The 26,276-nt window shown below is 34.6% G+C and overlaps 1 protein-coding gene across 1 annotated transcript in view; it reads right to left on the bottom strand.

Moving 5' to 3' along the window:
* The window catches only part of LOC131044009 (ABC transporter C family member 2), a 179,415-nt gene that overhangs the window by 52,958 nt on the left and 100,181 nt on the right, over positions 1 to 26,276 (bottom strand). Inside the window, exon 9 of the mRNA XM_057977273.2 lies at positions 18,879 to 18,944. Coding sequence (XP_057833256.2) covers positions 18,879 to 18,944 — 66 coding nt within the window. The remainder of the gene's footprint in view (positions 1 to 18,878; positions 18,945 to 26,276) is intronic.

Genomic DNA, 26,276 nt, shown 5'->3' with positions numbered 1-26,276 from the left:
GTGGCTATATACAGAAAATTTATACAGAAAATAGAGTATTAATTTTTCTGTATAAATTTTTTGTATTGAGAGTATTAATTTTTCTATATTTTATAGAAAACTTATACAGAAAATAGAGTATATATTTTCTGCGTTAATGTATACAGTGGCTATATTTTCTGTATTAATTTATACATAAAATAGAGTATATACAGAAAATATTTTTCTGTATATATATTTTTACTCTATTTTCTATATAATTAAAATCATATTAAACTCTATTTTCTGTATTAATTTATAGAGTTTAATATGATTTTTATTTTAAGTAAAAATTTATTAATCTTTAAATAAATTAAAAATAAATTGCATTATAAAATTGGGTAACCTACCACTAAAACCCTACCTGCTCAACCATATCACTTCAGAATTTCCTTGTTCTGGTTTTTTGTGATAGAAAACAATTCATAAGTAAAGGCCAATTCCCAATGACTATGCATTATTATGTCTTAATCAGATTATTAAAATTAAGGAACAATTAGGATTCGTAATACATTTGGCATTTACTATACTTAAGCTGCAATCCTTACATATTTCCTAATCATTATATAGTGGCTATATACAGAAAATAGAGTATTAATTTTTCTGTATAAATTTTCTGTATTAAGAGTATTAATTTTTCTGTATTTTATAGAAAACTTATACAGAAAATAGAGTATATATTTTCTGCGTTAATGTATACAGTGGCTATATTTTTTGTATTAATTTATACATAAAATAGAGTATATACAGAAAATATTTTTCTGTATATATATTTTTACTCTATTTTCTATATAATTAAAATCATATTAAACTCTATTTTCTGTATTAATTTATAGAGTTTAATATGATTTTTATTTTAAGTAAAAATTTATTAATCTTTAAATAAATTAAAAATAAATTGCATTATAAAATTGGGTAACCTACCACTGAAACCCTACCTGCTCAACCATATCACTTCAGAATTTCCTTGTTCTGGTTTTTTGTGATAGAAAACAATTCATAAGTAAAGGCCAATTCCCAATGACTATGCATTATTATGTCTTAATCAGATTATTAAAATTAAGGAACAATTTGGATTCATAATACATTTGGCATTTACTATACTTAAGCTGCAATCCTTACATATTTCCTAATCATCAATCCTAACAAAGGATGGGGAATTACTTGTCATAGGGCACTTGGAAACCAGTCTACTTAACATGCTTATGAAATTGTGTCTTTATTATGACTTGTGACAATATAAAGTCTTAGCTTTCCCCAACTAAGATTCTATTAGATCTTGATTTTGATATAACTTTGCATGGCATCTTCCAATTGTTAACTAATAACTATCATGGACTGCCTTTTTGCTCATTTATTATATTGAAGGTGAATGTTAGACTTGTAGCTTGAATATTTCATGGTGATTGTCATTGTATCATGCTAAGGTCACCCATGAACCACTATATCCTCCTCAATGTCTAGAAAAATAGTGCTCCATAAAGCTTTCTTCAAAGGACAGTACCATCACTTGATACTTGACCCAATCCAATTCTTTAATATGCCCTTATAACAAATGTCACGGTAATGTTGTCCTCCTCCAATTGTCATTTTACTCTTCTTAAAACTCCTCTTAACATTGTTACAAACACTGCTCTTACATCTACCTTCAAGATTATTTCTAAACATGACTATCATTGATTCTTTAAGTGTCAAAGGTTTGATATAGGTGCCCATATAACTGTGTGTGACTTCTTACTATCATTTCTTTGTCATGATGTCATAAATTTATGAATTAATGTCAATGTTGTTCGTGGTCATCTACTAGATTATGTATTGAGCAATGATTGAAGTAATACCATTGTTGTAAACTTGAAATTCAATTACATTTAGGTTTCCAATTTCCCATACCAATGTAATTCAAATGCAATTATTATACACAAACCCAACCTTAGATCCCTCATTATCAAAGGTTGAGTGTAATGTCTTTGCAGATCTGATTCTTGATCACAATGACATGTCAAAAAGATTTTGCGCAAACACATTGCACAACAATTCCAGGTAGCATGAAGGTCAAGTGCAATTGGTGTCTAGAAGATATCAGTGGTGGGATTTATCGTTTCAAATGGCATTTGTCAAAAGAACAAAGAAATAACAAAGAGATATGCAAAAAATGCCCTACAGATGTCTCGTATCAAGCAAAGAAATCTCTTGAAGGGATTACTGAGAGTAAGACCAAAAAGACAAGAATTGGGGTTGAACTAGGTTCTAGTTCTGCAAATCCTAGGATGAACCATTTGGGTGAGGATGGTGATGATGGGAGTTTCAAGGAATATGGGTTGACGCCTAATTCTATAGCACATGCACCAAACACGGGTGGGGGAAACACTAATACTTTCTTCCAACCTCGTACTACACCACGATCACAAACCACTCTGGAGAGTACAGGATGGAGGAAAATTGTCACTAAACAAGCAAATAAGGCAATTGGTAATTATTGGTACTCCTCACACACGGCATTCCATGCTTCCAGAAATCCATATTGGTAACCCATGGTAGATGCTATTGCAGTTCCAGGTCCTAGTTTCAAGCCCCATCTTATGAGTCATTGAGGGTTGGTATGCTGAAAGATGCAGTAGAGGATGTTCAAGATGTTGTTAAAGAGCATTGGTTACAGTGGGCTATTACTAGTTGCAGCATCATGTCAAATGGTTGGACAGATAGAAGGAACCGAACTCTCATTAACTTCCTTGTCTCTTGTGAGATTGGCACTGTTTTTTTGAAATCTGTGGATGCATCTAATATAATGAAATCCACAAATGCATTGTTTGAGATGTATGACGTGGTAGTTACGGATGTAGGGCCACAAAATGTTGTTCAATTTATCACAGACAATTCTGATGCTTGTATTGTTGCAGGGAGACTTCTAACAGATAAATACCCTTCTATGTTTTTTGTGCCATGTGCAACACATTGCCTTGATCTACCCCTAGAGGACATTGGAAAAATCGAATGGGTTAAGGAGGCATTTCAAAAAGCTTACAAGGTTACCAAATTTGTTTATAATCACACGAGGATTTTGGCTATAATGTGCTCTTTCACAGGAGGCAAGGAGCTAGTTCAACCAGGGGTGACAAGATTTGCAACATATTTCTTTGCATTACAGAAACTATGTGAACAAAAAGGTAATTTGAGGTGAATGTTTGTTTCAGCTGAATGGCTGGAGTTGTTAATTTTGATCAGATTATAATAGACAGGTAAATTTTAAATTTTATTTATACCTTGATCAACATCTGATATCTATGACTGATATATGTTCTTCAGTCAGTCTTATATTCGATCTACTGATGTGTAAGAATGTAATCCAAATACAATCTGCCACTGAAAAAGTTTGGACTGCTACGTATGGATGAATAAATTCGATCTTATCAATATATTATATCCAATCTGTTGTAGTATCCTTTTGCTTGATGAACTATGTAAGTTCGATCAATGTCAACTGTAGAGTGAATCAAACAGTTATATATATATATGAATGTCAATCTAGATATTTCTATATACAATCTGCTTGCAGAAGGGTTAGATAAGCTGTGATTGTTTTCCATGATTTTTTGTTCAAGTCTATGTGTTCGATCTGTAATCAGTAACAATAATATTCTGATTCGTATGTTCCTTGTTATCAATCTAATAACTATTCAATCTGCTATCATATGATTGGCTGCAGTCGATATTCAAACTGATCTTGCTTATGCTGGAGATATCAACTATGTATTATATAAGGTTCATCTCTAATATTCACAATCAACAATTTGTCTTTCTGAGCTTGTTGATTCGATCTCACACAAATTTCGATTTGTACAATATATACGTATGATATGAATTGACCAGATTTATTCACCATGTATGCAATGGTCTTTGCCTGCAAATTGTTTTAATTTGATGTAATATAATCTACACGATATCTGTATGAAATTTGATCTGCAATATATTCTTCTTATTGTTATTATATCTCAACTATGTATATCAATTGTATATCTTACGGTCTGCAAGGAGTATGCTATTGTTGCCGTCTATATTGTTATTATTGTTCCTATCCCTATCGATCAATGAATATATATATGTGTGTGTGTGTGTGTGTGTGTGTGTGTGTGTGTGTGTGTGTGAAAGTGAGACTCACGAAGGAGTCGTGACTCTTCACTAAGAGTCGATGTCTTTAATGAACCCATTCGTAAGACATAATAAAGCCGATGTTAGTAATCAGCGGTTTATCCACAATGATAGTATAGGAACTAATCCGAATCAATGATTGGAATAAACAATGGTCAACAAAAATCGGAATGATCATAAGGTTAATACGAGTAGTCAACAATTAATAATAACTGTTAATAGAATCGGTTTAGGTTATAGTAATCAAATTTGTAACATGTATTGATGATTAACCTAATCATCCTACTTGTCAAATAAATGAATTATGATTAAGTATTTTTATGAAAAAAATCTTTTAATAAGATTAATTGCTTGATCAAATGTGTAAGGCCGATAGGCCACTTACACATTTGATCTACTATGTCAGTATTTAGGATTCCAACTGAAGCTACATCTTCAACAGGAGTCTGGCTTCACAATTCAAGCAAATGGCATAGCAGTGGCAGAGTACATGTATTTACTACCTTTTGGGATTCGATTGAACAAATTGTAGAATTTTCGGAGCCTCTAGTAAAATTTTTGAGACTAGTGGATGGGGAAAAACCCCCCATGGGATATGTGTATGAGGCCATGGATAGGGCCAAGGAAGTGATAAGGAGTAAGATGGGAAATAACAGGGAGAGGTATATGCCATCATGGGACATTATTGAGAGGAGATGGGATGGGCAGATGCACACTCCTCTCCATTTTGCGGGATACTTGCTCAATCCTTTGTTATTCTACAAGACTGTATACATGGAAATTGATGCTAAGATCAAACAAGGTTTCTACAAATGCATGGACAAAATGTTTCCAAACATAAATTTAATGCAGCTATTGTAGAGTTGGAAGTGAACAAACAGGCTAAGGGTTTTCTCTCTTCTAGGGCTGCTATACAAAGCAAAAAGACCATTCAACCAGGTAGACTCTATAAACTTTTGACAATCTATTTAGTTTGCCAACATGCTCATTAAGTTTGTTAAGATTTTAAGATATTCCTAGTCTTACAATATCATCTCCATATAATGTGTTTTTCATCTCAATGGTGGGCTTCTTTTGGAGATGAATTACCAAATTTAAGGTGGATGGTGGTGCGCATTTTGAGCCAACCATGTAGCTCATCAGCTTGTGAGTGTAATTGGAGTGTTTTTTAACACATACATTCCAAAAAACGCAACCGCCTATCACAACAACGGATGAATGACTTGGTATTTGTTCACCACAACCTCCGCTTGAAAATGAGGAAAGCTCAAGGTGAGAATATTAATATATAGTTACAGTTTTTGAAATTGTGTTCACTAGTCATTGCATTTTTCACTTGTAAGACAAAGACTAATTTCTACATGGGCAAAATCAGAAACTATTGAGGAAGACTCACCAATTGACCTCAATGAGATAGATCCAGAGTGTGAGTTGATTGTTGATAATGATGATGATGTTGATGATGATCATCCGCTTGAGTCTGAAGATTTTGATCTCATGACGGAAGCCAACGTGGATTGTGCTGAATGGGTTGAACGAGCTAGGAGAGGCTCTCACCCAGGAGCTTCATCATCAGGGCCTCTTGCCCTCTAGCATGTCATTGCCTGCATTTGATTTTTTGGAATTTTGTACTTAGTTTACAAGTTGACTTTGTACAAAGTCACAAACTATAGTGTAATCGACATTTCGACATCTATCACCATCTAGATATTATTTATGTTGTAATACATTTTTGTGCAATGTAATCACCGATATGAATATGAACAACGAAAAATTATTTTCTACAATTTGTGTTCAAGTGTCTATTTTATTTGCCTACAATATCTCTATGCTATAGAAATGCCCTAAAATATTTTTAAAAAGTAGTTTTTGATTGTTTTTTCTGCAATTTTTTATGTTTAATTGTAAATCTGATTGTTTCCCAATTTTTTGAAAAAATCTTATACTTTTATTTTGCCGATTAATTCCCCATACGATTAATGCTTCCTTGCTTTATACAAGCCGGTTTCTAAACCCTTGACAACTGATCTAGCAATTTAAACCCCTCTTAAACCTCCTCCAAGGGAACAAAATAGTATCAAATTACCCTTAAAAAGTGGGTCAACTCACTTCCATTGATCCCACACCGCTCTTGTATGGGGTGCTAGCAACTACGGAGTAATCAAGTGTAATGGGAAATCTGAAATCATATGCATCGAACAATCTCCTAATATATACCAAATTCCATCAGCACACTCCACAACTCCTTAACTATGCAATCACATATCCATGAAATACCAAATGAGGGGGGCTAGCAAGAACATACAGAAATTTCACCCTAATTGGGGCACATAGAAGTGAACAATTTTGAAATTCACAAATTTGTTATTGCCTTGTAAATCCTTAATAAATTAACTTTGAATCACTGCCAGAAAGTTTCTCAAAATCTGGAACGATATTCAATATTCTGTACAAAATATTAAATCTCCAATCGTTCAGCACACTTGTAAATCCGGTATGAAGTTACCTCAAAAATCAGCTAGGGAAACTTCCTTCTCTGAATTCAATCTCCACCATAGAATTTTTGTCCTAGGGCTGCAACTTCAGCAAAAATATTCAAAAAACTCCACACTAGAATAATAGAAGATGAGAAATGCCAAATGATCTGTATTTCTCTTTTCAATTTCATTTTATAATCTCTTTGTCATCTTTCTTGAAATTATATTTTATAACACTTTTGAACATTCTTCATAAAATCATATTATATTTTCTCATCAAGTGAGTTTTATTTTAGTTTACTTTTGAACTACATGAATCACTTTATAATTAAAATAAATATAATTCCGCACAACCACTAAGTTGCAGAAAATACTAAAATGTTTCAAATATGAATGTTAATGCATGATAGCTTCGGTAAGATAAATGATTGAATGAGAGATAAATGAAGTCTCTCATTCAATCATTTATCATATCGATAACTATGATAAAACCTTCAAGCAATTAATTCCTCTTTGATAGCCATTCTACATTTGCACATAAACAACCTATTGATAATCATACTATGTATTTTCATTATGTTCATTGATCTAATAAATCTTGTATTTAGATGTATATCGATTAACATAAATAATAATAACTAAATGATTAATGAAAACACCAATTAATCTATATCGGGTTGCATATAATATATCAAGTTGCATATAAGATATCGGGTTGCATATATATCGAGATGCATATGATATCGGGTGGCAATATAACAAAAGTCACCGATAGTTATCGGGTGTTAGTCTACACTGATAGTTATCGGTTGTTAAGGCTAACACACCAATAACTATCTGCTGTTAGCATTAAGCGAACACCGATAGACATCGGTTGTAATACTCCTCCCACACCGATTGGCATTTACATTAAACATGCATTTGTTTAGTATAAACAAAGAGGCACGATCAAGTAATGTCTTTGCTTGACCGTGCCTCATTTGTTATATACTTATATTGAGTGGCATTCGTGAGATAGGACATAGAATATATTAAATGCTCCTCTCACCTGCCACAAACAAGAAGATAGTTAGATATATACAATAAAGCAATAATAAATACAACAAAATTAGTTAATAGAATATAACTTGCATATTGAATGTAAATTGAACATCGTTTACATGGTATCAGAGCTATAGTTAAATCGACCCTGAGGCTGTTCAATTTTACGTAAAATTCAAATCAAGTATATATTCAACATCACAATCCTATCAATGGCTAGCGCTGTCAGATTTGAAGACAGACTTGCAGGAGGTGACGACTTCTCCGCATGGAAATTCAGAATTCAAATGATTCTAAAAGATAACAAAGTTGAATCATTTGTAAAGACTGAAACTAAAGAACCTGAGACTGAACCTGATCAAGCAATTTGGAGAGAAGGAAATGATAAGGCTATATAATAGTTGATGGGGTAAGGAACAATATTATGCCCATTATAAAGAAACACGAATCAGCCTTCAACATGTTCAAAGCACTTGAAGACGCTTTTGAGATATCCAATGCCAGTAGAACCTTGGCTCTAAAAAGAGAGATAAATCATATAACCATGATAAAAAGAGAATCAATCAATGCATACTTCATGCGGATATCTACCTTAAGGGATGAACTAGCAACCCTTGGATATGAGATCCAAAGCAAAGAATTAACCCTCATTGCTTTAGATGGGTTGCCTAGTATCTGGGAAATGTTCGTCCAAGGCATCAGTGCAAGGGATAACTTTCCAAAATTCGATAGGCTAAAGGTTGACTGTCTCCAAGAGGAGTCAAGGTAAAACAAGAAAGGAATCAAACAAAAGAATATAGATGAAGATCTTCAAGTCCTAACTACGAACTCAGACAGAAAGGGCAAGAAGAAGCAATTCAGGAAGAGAAAAGGTTGTCACAGCAAGAACTCTTTCAAGAAAGACCTCTCTCAAATTCAGTGTTACAGATGTGACAAATTTGGGCACTATGTTGCCAAATGTCCAGAAAGAGCTAAACAAGCCACATTTGCCAAAACAGGAAAATCGAAAAGGGAAGAGGACTCTGAGAAGTATGTACTCTATTCAGCACTCACAAATCAAGCATCAAACAAAGTGAACTCCTGGGTGATCGACAGTGGCTCATCCAGACACATCACAGGATTCAGAGAAGTACTAGACTCCATGAGAGAGGAGAATGATGAAGAGGTAACCATCGGAGATGACTCCACACACCTTGTCAAAGGAGTTGGAAACTGCACCATCAAACTAAAGTCAGGTGTATCATTACAACTTAGAGGAGTGCTATATGTTCCAGGCATTAAAAGGAATCTTGTCTCAATATCAGCACTTGAGGGCAATGGATACAGAGTGACCTTCATGGACAACAAAGTGTTGGTTTGGCCAAAGAACTCATCTATCAAGAAGGCTAATACAATTGGTCAAAGACAAGGCTACTTATATGAGCTATGCACAGAGCCCAACTTAGCCCTAATTCATGAAACTACAGATGCCAATGAAATCTGGCATAGAAGACTAGGCCACCTAAATTTTAGAGCTTTATCATCAATGGGAGACCTTGTCACAGGTCTACCTAAGCTAAAGCAATATCATTCAGGGGCATGCACAGGATGTGCCCTAGGTAAAAATACTAAGGGTGCTTTTCAAAGTAGTACTAGGAAAACAAGTAAAATTTTAGAGTTAGTTCATTGATCATTCTGATGTATGTGGACCTATGTCTGTAAATTCATTGGGGGGATTTTTGTATTATGTAATATTTGTTGATGACTACTCTAGGAAAACCTGGATCTACTTTCTGAAATGTAAAGAATCAGAAGAGATCCTTAATAGGTTTAAAGAATTCAAATCACTAACAGAGAACTACTCACGAAACAAAATTAAAACCCTACGAACTGATAATGGGGGGCAATTCACATCAGAAATATTTAAAGAGTTTTGTAAAAATTCAAGGATTAAGAGGGAGTTAACAATACCTTACAACCCTCAACAAAATGGGATAGCAAAAAGGAAAAATAGGACAATCGTTGAAGCTGCTAAAGCTATGATTCTTGATCAGAATCTAAATATCAATCTTTGGGCAGAAGCAACTAGCACTGCAGTATATATTCAAAACAGATGTCCTCACTCTCATCTTGAAGACAAGACCCCTGAGGAAGTCTTTACTAAATCAAAACCAGATATAATCCATCTTAGGATTTTTGGATGCCCTGTCTATATTCATGTACCTAAGGAGAAAAGATTAAAATTAGAGCCCTCTGGAAAAAGGGGAATCTTTGTAGGATACAGTGAAACCTCCAAAGCCTACAGGATATATATACCTGGTCAAAAGAATATTGAACTAAGTAGGGATGTGATCTTTGAAGAAAACTTAGCCTTCAAAAGAGCCCAAAGCTCTCTAGATCCTGAAGTCTATATTCCCAACCCTAGCTTAGATAGAGATCCTACTCCTGAGCTTCAGAGGGAGAATCCTGAGAAAACTATGAGTGAAACTCTAAGTCCACCTAGAGAAAACCTCAAGAAAAGACCACTATGGGCCACCAAAACTGTAGAAGAAGCTCAGAAGTTTGCTGCTCCCTTAGGAACCTTCAGAGAAAGCAAAAGGCCTAATAAATTCACTAGCTATTTTGCCCTTATGAATGGCCTCTCTAAAGTTGAACCAAACAATGTATTAGATCCACTTGAACACAAGTATGGAAGGATGCCGTGTATGAAGAGTATCAGTCCATTATGAAAAACGATGTTTGGGAGATTGTTCCTAGGCCAACCAAGAAATCTGTGGTTTCATCTAAATGGTTGTTCAAAATCAAACATGTTGTAGACGACAGTATTGAAAAACACAAGGCCAGATTTGTAGCCAGAGGCTTCACACAAAGGGAGGGAATAGATTATGAAGAAACCTTTGCACCTGTTGCCAGGGATACATCAGTAAGAGCTGCATTAGCCATTGCAGCAGCAAAGGGATGGAAGGTACACCAAATGGACGTTAAGACAACTTTTCTAACTGGTGAGATCTCAGAAGAAGTCTACATAGAGCAACCTGAAGGTTTTGAAATTCATGATGCAGAGTCTCATGTGTGAAGACTCAAGAAAGCTATCTATGGGCTCAAACAGGCTCCCAGGGCTTGGTATGAAAGAATAGACACCTATCACTCAAGACTAGGCTTCTCCAAAAATGATGCAGATCCTAATCTCTACTACAAAAGAAATAAAGGTGATATGCTAATATTGATTTTATATGTTGATGACTTATTAATCACAGGAAATGATCACCTTATAGATCAATGCAAGAATGATCTATCCAAAGAATTTGATATGAAGGACTTAGGACTCCTTCATTACTTCCTAAGATTGGAAGTATGGCAAAATTCTAACGACATTATACTAAGCCAAGGAAAGTACACCTTGGATATTTTGAAGAGATTCGGAATGCTAAATTGTAGACCCATGACCTCTCCTATGGAAACCAACTTACATAAACTTAAAGAAGCAGTAGCAGAGTCACAACCCATTGAGTCTACTCAATACAGACAAATAATTGGGTCCCTGATGTACCTGGTATTTACAAGACCAGATATCTGTTATGTAGTTAATGCTCTAAGTCAGTTTATGTGTGAACCGAAGGAGATACACCTGGTTGCAGTGAAACACATTATGAGGTACCTACAAGGTACTCTAAACCTTGGTCTCAAATACGAGAAGGTTGATATAGACCTACATGGATTTACAGATTCAGATTGGGCTGGAAGTGTGACAGATAGGAAAAGCACTTCAGGGTGTTGCTTTAGTCTAGGTTCAGCTATGATATCTTGGATCAGCAAGAAGCAGTCTTTTGTAGCTCAAAGTTCCATTGAGGTAGAATACATTGCAGCTTCTATGGCTGCCCGAGAGGCAGTATGGCTTAGGAAGTTGCTTGTGGGGTTGTTTGGAGAACCTATGAAACCCACTGTTATACACTGTGACAACCAGAGCTGCATAAAACTTTCAGTAAACACAGTGTTTCATGACAGATCCAAGCATATTGAGATTCCATACCACTATGTGCAAGATATGGTAGATAGGAATGCAATCCAACTAGAATATGTTTGTACAGGAGATCAAACTGCAGACATTCTGACCAAACCCCTTTCCAGAGTGAAGGTTGATCACTTCAAATAAGGCTTAGGTATGATAGAAAGGTAATTTGCTTTGTAATCTACATTTGCATACCTATAAGATGTTCAATGTGTAAACCTCTTTGTCATGTTAGGACAATTTTTGGATTCTATCCCCTGGGTTCACATCTAAGAGGTGACGATCTCTCAAGATAGTGAACACTTGTATGGGGACATTATAAGGTGACGATCTTATAATGTCCAAACCAGTTATCATGTTATGATCTCTGGTATGTCATGGATGTGCCATGATTGTGTTGTGATAAAACATTTGTATAAAGTGTTAGTGCACATATCACAACTAGGATAAGGTGAGAAATTAATCTTTCTCATATGATTGTCCTTAAGTATTGCGTGCGTAGGCAATACTGATATCACATGCTTAGGTGATATCCTGTCAATCACAAGATTGATATGATGAACTTCAGTATCACGTGTTTAGGTGATACTTCATACCAAATGATTAGGTGGTATGATTTCCCATGAATGTCTAAAATGATTACTATCAATTGAATTGTGATGCTTGAATATATTGTCTACATTCATCTTACCTAGCTAAGAGGGAGTGTTAATGCATGATAGCTTCGGTAAGATAAATGATTGAATGAGAGATAAATGAAGTCTCTCATTCAATCATTTATCATATCGATAACTATGATAAAACCTTCAAGCAATTAATTCCTCTTTGATAGCCATTCTACATTTGCACATAAACAACCTATTGATAATCATACTATGTATTTTGTTTACGTTCATCGATCTAATAAATCTTGTATTTAGATGTATATCGATTAACATAAATAATAATAACTAAATGATTAATGAAAACACCGATTAATATATATCGGGTTGCATATAATATATCGAGTTGCATATAATATATCGAGTTGCATATATATCGAGATGCATATGATATCGGGTGGCAATATAACAAAAGTCACCAATAGTTATCGGGTGTTAGTCTACACCAATAGTTATCGGTTGTTAAGGCTAACACACTGATAACTATCGGCTGTTAGCATTAAGTGAACACCGATAGACATCGGTTGTAATACTCCTCCCACACCGATTGGCATTTACGTTAAACATGCATTTGTTTAGTATAAACAAAGAGGCGCGATCAAGTAATGTCTTGATCAGTCATGACCGATCAAGGCATTGCTTGACCGTGCCTCATTTGTTATATACTTATATTGAGTGGCATTCGTGAGATAGGACATAGAAAATATTAAATGCTCCTCTCACCTGCCACAAACAAGAAGATAGTTAGATATATACAATAAAGCAATAATAAATACAACAAAATTAGTTAATAGAATATAACTTGCATATTGAAAGTAAATTGAACATCGTTTACAATGAATTTTGACCATACCAAAATAACCCTAGTTCTAAGGATATTGAACACGATGAAAATTGGCACACTCCAAAAATAGCAAAATTCACCAAGAAATGTGGAGTGATCCAAGAATTTCAAAACTACATCCGGAAAGTACCATTGGATTCATTTTGGTCTCCTGAATTCCTTGCCATTATCAGACTTTTTGATGAAGCAGGCACTCTCCAACAAAATTGGAGCCTCCAAAGATGTTACAATGAACTAGAAAAAGCAACATCACACCCCTCCCTATGTTTACTGCAGCCCCTCCCTCTTTTCTATGCACCCTTCCCCCTCATTTATAGCCCACTGTGTCCCTCACCTAAATAGTTAGTTTGGTAGAGTTCAATCTAGTGTATGATATTATAAATTTAATGGTTCGTCATTGGGGCCACTACTATGCATATGGTCCTATGTATCAGTAAAATATTAGTATTTAGTGATGCCCAAGGGGTATATACTAAAATGGTTAAGCCATTATCTATACGCAATACACCCTCAACCTTACCCTACTTTTATAAAGTGAATTGGGGGTAAATGACCAAGGTGAATTAGGTGAACTTGTTTGGATAGGTTACCAAGTTTATAAGAATTTAATTTGTTCTTGTAATTTCCTTTCTTAATCGAATAAAAAAAAAGTTTGTAAGATTAGAGAGTATAGAATTATTTGATAGGATTAAGTCCCCCATAGCTCTATTACTTTGTATTCCTTTAGTTTCCTTTCTTAATCCAATAAAAAAAAAGTTTGTAAGATTAGAGAGTATAGAATTACTTGATAGGATTAAGTCCTCCATAGCTCTATTACTTTGTATTCCTTTATAGTGTGCATTCTAAAGAAATGGTTATTGGATGGCATATAGGTGGCTGCACCATCGATGAATGTTTGGCACTTATGGAGAGAATGCAACAGCAAGATCTTTAATGAAATAGAAAACAAGGTCGGCAAGGTAATTAGGAAGATGGAGATTGGTCTAGTTGAGCTCTTGGATAGCAAGATAGTAATCAAAGGTAGCTTGCAATTCACTTTATGGTATGATGAGATAAGTAAAAAATGGCTAGAGCTCAAGGTTTCTATTGGGTTTGGAGCTGGTAGGAAGGAGGCGAGAGCACAAACCAAGTGGTTGGCTCCTCCGAGAGGTAGACTAAAACTTAATTTTGATGGGGCCACAAAAAGCAACCCGGGTAAGGCAAGATATGGTTGCATTGCTAGGGATGAGCAAGGAAAGTTAATGTGGGATATCTTTGGTCATCTCGGGGTTGCCACGAATAACGAGGCCAAAATAGAAGCTTTGATTTGTGGGTTGGTGGAATGTCAAATTAGGGGTGTTTCGGCTATAGACATGTGTGAATGCAATTAGGAAACAATCCACACCAAATTGGAAGCTCCAAAGAGGTGTGCATATGGCATGGGAGGTTCTAGAAAGCATGGAGTTCTCTATACGCCATGTCTATCAAGAAGAAAACAAAGCGGCGGATGTTCTTGCAAATGCTGGGGCTTTGGATGGCGCTCGGGAGATTATTGACACTTCCCCTGACAAATGGGACGACTTGAAAGAGATTGTCAAGGACGATTTTGGACTTTGATGATGGGTTGATCGAAATGAAGCAGGTATGTCTGAGACGTGTTAGGTTGGCATCGGTCTTTAGCACCTCAAGTTATGCAAGGTGTCCAGTGTGTGAAAAGGAGACTTTGATCAACGATCGATGTGGTTATGGAGGGTGATATGATTTGCACTTTTGAATGGTACACTTTGAATTCCACAAGGCTGATTTTGATAAAGAGAAAATTCCAATGAAATCTCAAAAAAAATTATTCACAGATAGAGGTGATGACCCTTGATCTTCTCGGGATTTCCTTGAAGACTATCTCTTGGTCTGGAAAGATCTATAATTCACAGTGATCATTACTCTATCCCAATTGGGCCATTGGAGTGTCTATTCTCTTGATAGCGAGTTCTGAGACTTTTTGGTGTGTGATGCACTTGAGGCAATCATGGGCACCATAGTCTTAAGCCTAGTTGTTCTATATTTTTCTTTGATATCTTACCAATATATAGATATATATATATATATATATATAACTGTTGTACAATCATACCATGTTCTAATTTTCATCCAAATTCGCAACTTAGCATTGTAATGATAGATGGTTGGATAGATAAGGAACCATACTCCCATCAACTTCCTCATCATATATGATATTTGGCACAATGCTCATCAAATGTAGATGCATCAGAAAGGGTCAAATCAGCAGATGAGTGATTCAAGCTAATTGATGAAACTATCATTGATGTAGGACAAAAATTTGTTGTCCGATTTATTATAGAAGACATTGTCACTTCTATTGTTAGGATAATTTTGATGGACAGGTATCCCACTATATTTTAAAGCCTATGTGCAACACACCATATTGATCTAACCTTGGAGGACATTGAAAAACTAAAATGGGTTAAAACTTCAATGCAAAGGGCTGGCACAATTACCAAACTTATATACAATCACATGAGGGTGTTGAATATGTTGAGTACCTCCAAAAAGGGAAAAGAACTCCTTCAGCCTAGAGTAACGAGATTTGCTACCCACTTCCTTGCATTACCAATTCTTTGTGAATAAAAGGTGAATTTGAAAAAATGTTGGTTTCAAATGAGTGGATGGGGTCTATCTTTGCAATTCAAATGAGTACCAAATCCATGGTAAGCTACATTTTTTCAATGAGTTTTTAGGTCAAGGTAGAAAAGATTGTACGATTTCTAAAGCCTCTAGTCAAAGTTTTAAGACTAACTGATAGATATAATCTCCCATGCACTATTTGTGTGAGGCCATGGATAAGACTAAGGAGGCCATTGAGAGTATGATGGAGAACGATATTGAGATCATAGAGAGTCTCTTCAAATGCACGGAGGAAATATTCCCTAGTTTATAGGATCTACATACAACTATGGCAAAGTTACCCAAATACAAGTCAAGGGCCTTTTTCTCCAATTTTCAACCATAGAAAGGAGTCAAGGACCACCTTAAACAACATACACAATAAATTTTTAATAGTTTCTTTATATTGTATGGGTACAATATAGGTATGAAACTCTAACAAAATCATACATGATTGAATCTTAATGAATCTTTTGTTTTTCAATGCAATGGTTGGCAAGGAAGTAAAAACCCTTGGATGGAAAGAAATGCATATTTTCAGTCAGCCATGCAGTTCATCCACTTGTAAGCATACTTGGTTGTGTAATTTGTGCATATACATTCCAAGAAACACAACCACTTGACACAAGAATAGATGAATGATTTAATGTTTGTTAACCATAACATATGCCTTAAGTTGAAGAAAGCCCAAGGTTAGAATATCTTGCATTTGGTACTTTCTATTTTTCTATTGTCTTTTTTGTCTGCCTCGCTAACTTATGCCATCAATTTGACAATTTAGATGATAACAAAAATGCATAGTCAAAGCCAGAAATTTTGCCAAGCTAATTTAGATAGCATCAAGGAAGATGAGTCAATTGACCTTCAAGAGATTGATCAAAGTTCTGAATGCATCAAAAAGGATTAGAAGATAATTTTCAATGAGGAAAATATTAATATATAGGGGAAATGTCGATTTTGATTCTAAGCAGATTGACTGAATTAGAAGAGGCTATGCCCTTGGAGCTTCATCATTAGGAACTACAACCCTCTAGTGTAGCCTACTTCATCATTATCTCCACTTTTTGTTACTATGTACTTTGCAGGTTAGATCCTAGTACATTTTCAAGATTGAACTCCAGACTCAAACTATGTACTTCTAGTATATCACTATGTAGTAATGTTCTATGCATTGTGCAATGAAAAAAATAATCCGAAATATAATGATAAAAACTACATTCCAAAATTAATGGTGTAAACTCTCACTTCCCTCGACTCCCTCTCACTCTCTATGCAGTTAAATCACCTTTAAATATTAAAAAAACATCAGTTTTTTTCTCCATTTTCTATATTTTTTAGATTTCTAATTGAATCTCGATTTTTTTTGAAACATCTTCATATTTTGGTGTTGTGTCCCCCCATTAATAGAAGAAATAATTAATATAATTTTTGCCATATAATATGATAAAATCATATTAAAATTATATTACATTATATTATCAATTTACATTTTATATAGAATGATGTTATTATGTTAACAATGTACATCATATTAAAAATGATGCATTAACAATATTGAATGATGCTATTGTATGTTTTAACATATATTATATTGGTTTGACCGATTAACTCCTATATTCACCAAGGCCCGATAACCATTCATGAAGCGGTGCTCTTTGAGAAGGGAGCCATAAGAGTTTGAAGGTCAGCAACTCCAAAAGGGAGCACTGCCCATTAAAGGAACATCGTAGCTTTTGACCATGATATGGGGGAAGGATAAATACGCCCCCCCCCCCACCTCCATGCCAATGTGGGGAGAGAAGACAGATCATCCAGACTGCCAACAAAGAAAGGAAGAACCAGTAAGAACAGTGACAGGTATGTATACGTATGATTTTCTGAGTTAATATTTAAATATATCAGCCAGTATTTTAGATATTAAAATCCCATAAGTGCATTAATGAATAAAAACTAATGTGGATAATCTTAATCAAATTAATGACAATTAAGACAATATAAAGTTGGAAAGGCAAATTATATATAATTATTCAAACAGCATCAAAATTACAATATATATATATACACACAAGGCAATCAAATTCAGTTTGCACAAATTATTGTAACACTGTAAATTCATATAATGCTAATAATATAAGGAATAATGTAATGATTGTAATGCAATAATGACAAATAATTAATACTGATACAAAGTAATACTAACAGAAAGCATTGATGACAATCTAATACAAGGCACTAATGTAATACAATGAAATCCGATAACTATGTCAAATATAATTGGTTATCATATATAATTGGTTATCATAATGAGATGAACTGAATAACAAATATAACTTCATTAAAATATCACAAATGGTTCATTGAATATTAGCGACCCTCTCTTAAGTACGCCACTCTATAGTGGATGCCTAAACCCTACCACATGGGGCCAAGAGGGGTGTAGCATCTGCTCCTGGGCTTAAGAGAGGAGGTGGTTGTGATGAGGGGGAATGGCGATAGGATACCTCACTGGATATGCCACTCCATGGTGGATGCTTAACACCTGCCACATGGAGCCAAGAGGGATGTAGCATCTGCTCTTGGGCCTAGGATGGAGGATCTCTTGGACACCCTATCCAGCTAGCCTACCCTAGTGCACTAAGAAAATGGATAATAAAGAATGGCAACTAACCTACAATCTGATTTTATCTAACAAATATAATACTAATGGTAATTAATACATTAAGAATTTATATCACTCAATCTAATTCATTAGTATATGTTTCAGTTTATAAGCATTACTTCATATATGTTCTCTAATTTTGAGTTGCAGGAAAACTGTATACAAAAGTACTCCCATAAAACTTAATTACCTATTTTAGATTTAGGAAAATTTAAGTTAATTTAGAGTAAAACTAATTAGGGGACATTACATTTGGTTTGGTGATTTATTGCCAAGAAATATTTCGCTACCATGGAGTATTCTATATATTATTAGAGAAGTCCACAACTAATATTGCTAAAAAAAGTTTACTACTCTAGTCAAATGAAGCAAATGCCAATACCACTCCAAGAAAGATTGCTGCTGCATATAAGTAGCCAATCCATGCAGGATCTCCTCGTTGCATTGACTGCACAAAAAAACCATAGCATAGAGCATCAGTAAAGACAAAACATAGAGACATTCCATTCAGCTTAATTTATTCTTAATCTTAACTTCATCAGATCATAAACCTCCACGACCAATTCCAAAAACATTGCCTTCGGTCCCATATATGCATATATAATTCTTACCTGGTGCTACAAATAGCACAGAAATCAAATAGAGAAGTGAGGGACATATCCCTTCAAGATCGCTTGAAATACTAGAAATCAGTCAGATAAACTTCACAAATATGTAAAACATGTAGCCGAAATGTACAAATAGATACACATTCTTGAATAATTCTATGAAAATTTGAGCATTGGTTTTAGCCAGCAACAAAAATGTGCTCACATACACAATTCGTCAAAGTGTTAACAAAGAATAATTTTGAAAGTTAATGCTTCTGGAAAGCACTGTCTATTTTGTTTACAACAATGTTTTGGATTGGTCTGTGTGTCCTCCTTGACATCTCTTGGAACATTGCATTGTGCTATTTCTGCAATATGGTTATCTTTTGCTCTCGTCCTAATAATGGATCGCAAAGTGTGATCTGAAACGTTGACGTAACCAAATTATACACATCTTTTCCAGAAGCTTTTACATTCAAAACAACGTAACCAAATTATACACATCTTTTCCAGAAGCTTTTACATTCAAAACAACTAACTGTCAAATTTTCATGCACACTATATAATGATTTGCTCTCTACAAACTGAGGGATGATAAATGATATCAGAAACCCTAAGGAGGACAGGAATGTATATGGCACCTCACAAAAATTTTCACATTTAAAAATATCTTTCTTAATCAATAAAAAACCAAAGAAAAATGCCGTCCATTTGGGGGTGTGCCATAGTTTCAAGACCATGCTATCCTGGTTCAGCTGTCTAAATAGGGTTGAAATATTGCCTGACTTCAATCACATCACATAAAACTAGGTAATAAACATTTTCTCCACTATCTTGCTGAAGTTAAAATTGCTTTCCATATTAATTTATAATGTCACAATAGAGTCTCAAGCACCATTGAAGATCCTTCCAGTTCACCAACTCACTCATATACAGCAACTAAAGATGCAATCTTAGAGAGCAAAGCAACCAAATATAAAAATTGTTTCTACTACCGCAGATGGCAGAATTGATCCTAAAGCTTGAAGTAATGCAAATAATACTTCACCTGACTGTACTCTTCCTTGCAATCTGAAAATTCTCAACTTATGGACTACTGAAGGACTAAAACATGAAGTGAAAACAAAAAGTATGGCATTTGCAGACTACAAAAATTGAGCTCAAAATGGGAGAATTTCATCTTCAGATACCCACCTGGTTTAAATAAAGATAGAAAGAATATATTTTAAAATGACATATGACCAAACTAGGTCAATCACTCGCCAAAAAGACCACAAGTTACAAACGCTTAATCAAGATTTCTCAAAGGAAATTCAAATCCAAAATAAAAAAGGTTAAAATTAAATCTAAGAAACAACAGCAAGTGATACAACCAAGAAAGTAAACAAGGGTGAACTCTAATGAGTAAACCCAACACAAGTCAACAAATACAAAAAAATTATTCTATAAGAGATAAAGTTACAAAAAGGAACGACCCCTGCCAAAAAGACCAGTGACAGAGCCAGGATAAAGGATTGTGTGGAACAGATCTGTACTCATTTTCAGAGTCGCAAACATAAGGGTCAGCAATATCCTTGACTACCACGAGTGCGCCAATGAAGGGTCTAATGAAGTCTTCAAAAGAATGGTTTGGGATAGGCGCCCCTACCTGAACAATCCTAGGAAGAAGCTAGGTGCTCCTAATGGATATCCTTACATCCAAGGCCAACAGTCCTTCAAACATAGAGAAAAATTGTGAAGTGCATCTACTCTTGTGTTCTAAAGTCTGCATTATGAACAGGCAAGAATAATTGAGCCCATGCATCTTATATGAAAAGTAGAAATATAAGATTTCCTCATGACCACTCAATGGAACTGACGTCTTCTAGCAATTCTATAATCATTTTTGTTACTAAAACAGCAGATAGCAAACAGTGTGCTAACTATAATAGAAGGCTGGTAAAATATCAGATCTCATATTGCAGACCAAAATTTTCATTTAAATATTCAGATATTTTGAAAAATTTGTTGAATTCTATTTTGACAAGAATTTTCCCAAAATTTTCCAATGTTATACCACTTTATTCCTTTTAAGGTTGTAAAGTGTGATTTTTTGTTCATTTTGACTTTTTCTTGCTCTGATTTTTTCTGTAACAAAAGACTGGATCTTAGGGTTTCTCAAGCACCAAATGATTTTAATCTTTAGAATACCTGAGGCATTTAATAAAAAGATGCTGAATCAAATTAGACATGAGCAGAGTGTTGGAGCTTCAATATCAGGAACTATATTGTATTCCTTTATGAGATTGTGTCATGTTGTATGTGAGCTTGTATTATGACAATATTGAGGAACAGCTGTTTATCCATTGCTGTGTAAGAATTCATGATTGGAAGTGATAAGATATCTCTATTTTGGAGGACATATAAAGTTCCTTTGACTCCCTTAAACTTTTGATTCCAAATTCTGATGTACTCAATCTAATTAAGAATATGTAAGATACGTTAAAACCCCTACGTAATGTCCTTCCCCTTTGCAGCCTTGAGGTGTGGATCTCAGCATCATTCTCCAACTATATATCAGGGGATGCATAGGTCGTGCTTGTGCTTGTTGCCTTGGGTGTTGGTTGGTGTTTTGGCTTCACCATTTTCTTTGTGAGTTTTGGTTGTGGCTTCTATTATTGCTCTACATGGTGTGTTTGGACCACCCGCATGTTTCAAGATGTGGTTCCTTGACATGTTGGTTATTGGTATTTTGTATGCCTGTGTGATGCTTATATGCTTGGTGTATCGTAATGTTTCAATTCATGGTTATGTACATTAATATTATATATCATCATGATTTTATATCATTTATAAGTGTTGATCCATATATCATATAATGTTGTACCCCATCGGGTGATTATGTTATTCTTCGGCTATTATATATTGAGCGGGTACATTTGATATGTGTATTGAGTGGTTACAAGTACGGGTTTATTTCTCCACTTGGCTACACAGGTCTGAGTTATACCCAAATGGTGGTTATTTCAGAGATATCAAATTGGACCTCCCTTTTTGTTATTCCTTGATTGTGTAATGTCTCCTATTTATGCTCTATTCATTATCAAAATAATATATGTGTTATGCTCCTTATTAAAGCAAATTCAATCTTATTTTGTAGCAACTCTAGAGAACCAACTCCAATCGCTAACTATTCTGTCCCTTTTCCCAGAAGACGCTCTTGCTCGTCTAGGGCATTCAACACCAGTTTTCTCTCAGGTCCCAGATTACTCGACTCAGTCCTCTCATCCTTAGGGTACGCAGCCCAGATTTAGGAGTCGTCTTTTACCCTTAGGGCACCTCTTGACTGGATTTACTCTGCCTCTCCCTAGTAGCATCCATCTCCCTTGGGGATTTGGAGAAATACGGATTCGGCTGACGATTTGGATTGAATTCAGAATTTTGCTATAAGACTTGATACTTGTATGTTAAATTCAATATGTAATTATTGGTAAAAATTTGGCTTCATTTATTGTAAGTTTAGATTATTTCCATACATTATATATTGATTGTATTCGGTGAAAGTTCATTCGTTCAACTAGACTTACTTGTATTGAGTGTTACTCAATTAATTATCTATGTATTTGAATTTAAATATTGTCTTAATTCATTAATAAATGGTGAATTCATTCAGATTCCTTTATCATGAGAGTGTTGATTAGCTGTACATTCATTCCCATAATCTTATTATTTTTAATTTATACATGCTCATCCATTCGTTAATATATATATGGTGTAATTGTTGTTAGATACATAGATGACTGTAAATTCATTCTTAAATTTATATCTGTTGTCGTTGTATTCAATATTTCTAAATCTTAATATTTGCAGCTGTATTATTTAATATTTATAATAGTCTCATGCCAACTTACTGATAAACCCAGCAAGAATAAACGTTAGAATACAGACAGATTAAATATGCCAGTCCACGGTGATTGCTGCTGTTGTTATTATGTATTCTCTTTTCCCACAATTATTTCCGCCGAGGTTCCACCGTATGATTCTTGCCAACTCATTCGAATCTCTCCACATAATATATCTGTGGAGGTAGACGGTATAAGGCTGCCACTGTTTGATTTGGAAGATACGTTGATTTATTCGCACCCTTTCATCAGTGTTTGACTAATTAATTGCCTGAAACGATTTTCATCTTCAGCCGATGCTTATAAAAGCATTCACGTAAACCATATTCAGCCGATGCTTATAATCTTATCGGGGTTTTGATAAATTACTAATTTACATATTAATTTATTCTCAACCAAGTTAAATGATTATTTTTGCATGAATATTATTTATAATGAATTTAATATTATTAAATGATAATTATAGTAATATCATTTCATCTTTCTTAATATTAATAATTCATTTCACATATATTAATAATGAATTAGATATTATTTGATTAATATTATTAACTGTGATTTATAATGAATTTGGTAAACATAATTACTGATAAATATCAATTATTATAATTATCATTATTATTTTATATTCTATAGTAGATTATATCGTACAACACATATACCCTCACACTGAATATAATATAATATTTCATGGTTAGTTTGAATTTCAAATAAAATAAATATACATATTAAATTTAGATATGAGATTATATTCTGAGAGTATTCTATTATCATTGTATATCATTACATATGGATAGGGTTATCACAGATTGTACTCGATTCAAGTATGGTATGTGTCATTTTTTACCCCATGTTAACATGGATCCCAATAGGCAATTCTGGAGTCCATCTATGATGCGAGTTAGTGGTAAATGCCTATTTAATGTCCTCATTTTTCGTAAATAAAAATTTAGGATATAAAATATTTTCTTTATGGTCTAGCAAAATAGGTTTTTTCCTTTGGGAAAAAGTGGAAAAATAAATGTTAAGTAATTTAAATTTAGGAAATTCCTTGAGTTGGGAATGCCTGCTTATATTCGATTTAATTGCCTTGATTAAATGATTACAATGGTATGAATGTTAAATGTTTTATTTTGATAAATGGCAAAACTGAGAAATAGAGAAGAAAATAAAGAAAATAAGAAAACAAAAAATAGGAAAAAGGGGTTAAAAAAAAAAGAGAAGCCACTATTGGAAAATTCATTATTTTGTGAAGAAATCTGCTCCAAAACCCTCTTTTGAAAAAAATGGATTTTGGGGAATTTTGGTAGATTTCAATGGGAATGGCTTGGGAGAAGGATGGAATGGGATAGGAAAAGGATTATAATTGCATGTGTGTGATCTTCCTCTCTCCAAATTGGTAAACTTGCATGCTTTTAGTTGTTTAAGTGTGCTTCCAAAATTGAGGTAATAGAAAACGTTTTATCTTGGACTTGGATTTTGTTTAGTTTTATCCCACGTTTAGGATAGTGTGTCGTTGAGAACCACGTCGTTGAGGGGTCCTTAGGGTTCTCCAAGTGGTCTTGGCAGGGTTGGGAAATGTTGGAAACTTTCCCCTCCACCCCAAGTGTTGTTGGCCTTGTATTAAAGTCTCTTGTAGTCTCCCTAGAACTTGAAAGTGATCTCCTTTGTCAGCTAGTGTGAGGTAAGATTGGGTGTCAAGGACCTTCCTAGTTCCCTAATTGTTTTCTTCATTTCAGAGTCTATTTTCTATCGTAGTCCTAAGTGTTTGGCATGTCCTAGGCATGTCCTAGGGACCAAACCATGGCTTAGGTTTGCTCATTGACCAAGAATCCAATGCTGGAACAAGACTACAACATCGAGGACTCCAATGCTAAAATTGGACTACAATGCCAGACCAAGACACGAGTACTCATGCTAGTGTCCTTTGTAGTATCCTCTAGTGCCACATTTTGTCGTCTAGTTGAGTCTTTCAACCATTTCTCCCCTTGGCCTTGGGAGTCTTCCCATGTTGTAGTTCTGTCGACACATGCCATACCTCAAGTTTTATTGCACCTCTTTACTTTAGGGAAGTGTATCGTTGTCTAAAAGTAATACGTCATCATTCCAATTGGTGGAGAGTTAGTACCTCCCAATAAGGCAACTTATTGCAATGGTTTTCACTTGTGTTTAGGTGTCGTTTAAGGTTGTCGTTGAGTGGATTGGAGGTGATTGTTCCCTCATCCTACTCCTTGTTCTAGAAACCAATGGTTGGTCTTCTAGTCGAGGGGTGTTAGATACTCATTGTTCCCCCATCTTTGCCAATTTTTTTGGGTATTATAGGAGTTCCTAAGTGTGTCTTGGTGTGGATTATCGGTTGATAATTCCCTCATCCTATCCTTGTGCGGTTTTGTGAAAGAACACAATCATGGGTTAGTGCCTCATCATCATATGGGCGTTGCTTTTGAAAAATTATTGCTCAAATAATCAGATAACTTTATTCAACTATAAAGTCCTTTAAATAGGCGATTACAAATGGTGATGTTTCTGAAAAAGAAACAACCGCTTCTAAAAAATACAAGCCAAAAATAGAAAACTAAATAAAACGAAAAAATACTCTAATGACCATTAAAATACTAATTAAATAATAATTAAATATTCTAATACCCTCCCTTAATGGTCATTCTATCTACTAACTACCCTATAGAAGACACTGCAGGTCTTTTCATCACAAACGGAAAGAACACTCTGTTGCAGTGGAGACCCTCTCAGGATCTACAAAGTGTGAATGATCAAGAATATCAGAATCCATCCAACCTAATGTTGGGTAACCAAACTAAAATGTGAAACCACGATTTTGAGGAAAAATCAGCAAACCCTCCAAAACTAAAGTTACAAATCATCATTTTTGTTGAAAAAAAATGGTAAAAACCCTAAACAAGAACTAGAACCCTAAAACGATTTTTGAGGATAAAATCGAACAAAACCCCGAAACGTCGAGCGGCAAGACCCAAAACATCACGTGGTAAAACACCAGACATCACGCGGTAAAACATCAAACATCACACGGTAAAAATTCAAACATCATGCGGCAAAACACCAGACATCACATGGTAAAACATCAGACATCACATGGCAAAACACCTGACATCACGTGGTAAATCAACACTCCCTAATTTTTGAGGAAAAATCAAGCAAAACCCTCACATGATTTTTTGTGGAGAAAATTTAGAAAACCAAAAAAAAAATTGTGGAAAAAATTAATAAAACTCAACAAATATTTTTTTATGGATAAAAATTATAAAACCCACAAAATAATTTTTAAGGACA

The sequence above is a fragment of the Cryptomeria japonica genome, chromosome 11 (assembly GCF_030272615.1).
Source record: "Cryptomeria japonica chromosome 11, Sugi_1.0, whole genome shotgun sequence".
NCBI lineage: Eukaryota > Viridiplantae > Streptophyta > Pinopsida > Cupressales > Cupressaceae > Cryptomeria > Cryptomeria japonica.
The sequence above is the reverse complement of the archived record's forward strand: the minus strand, read 5'-3'. Positions and strand labels throughout refer to the sequence as shown.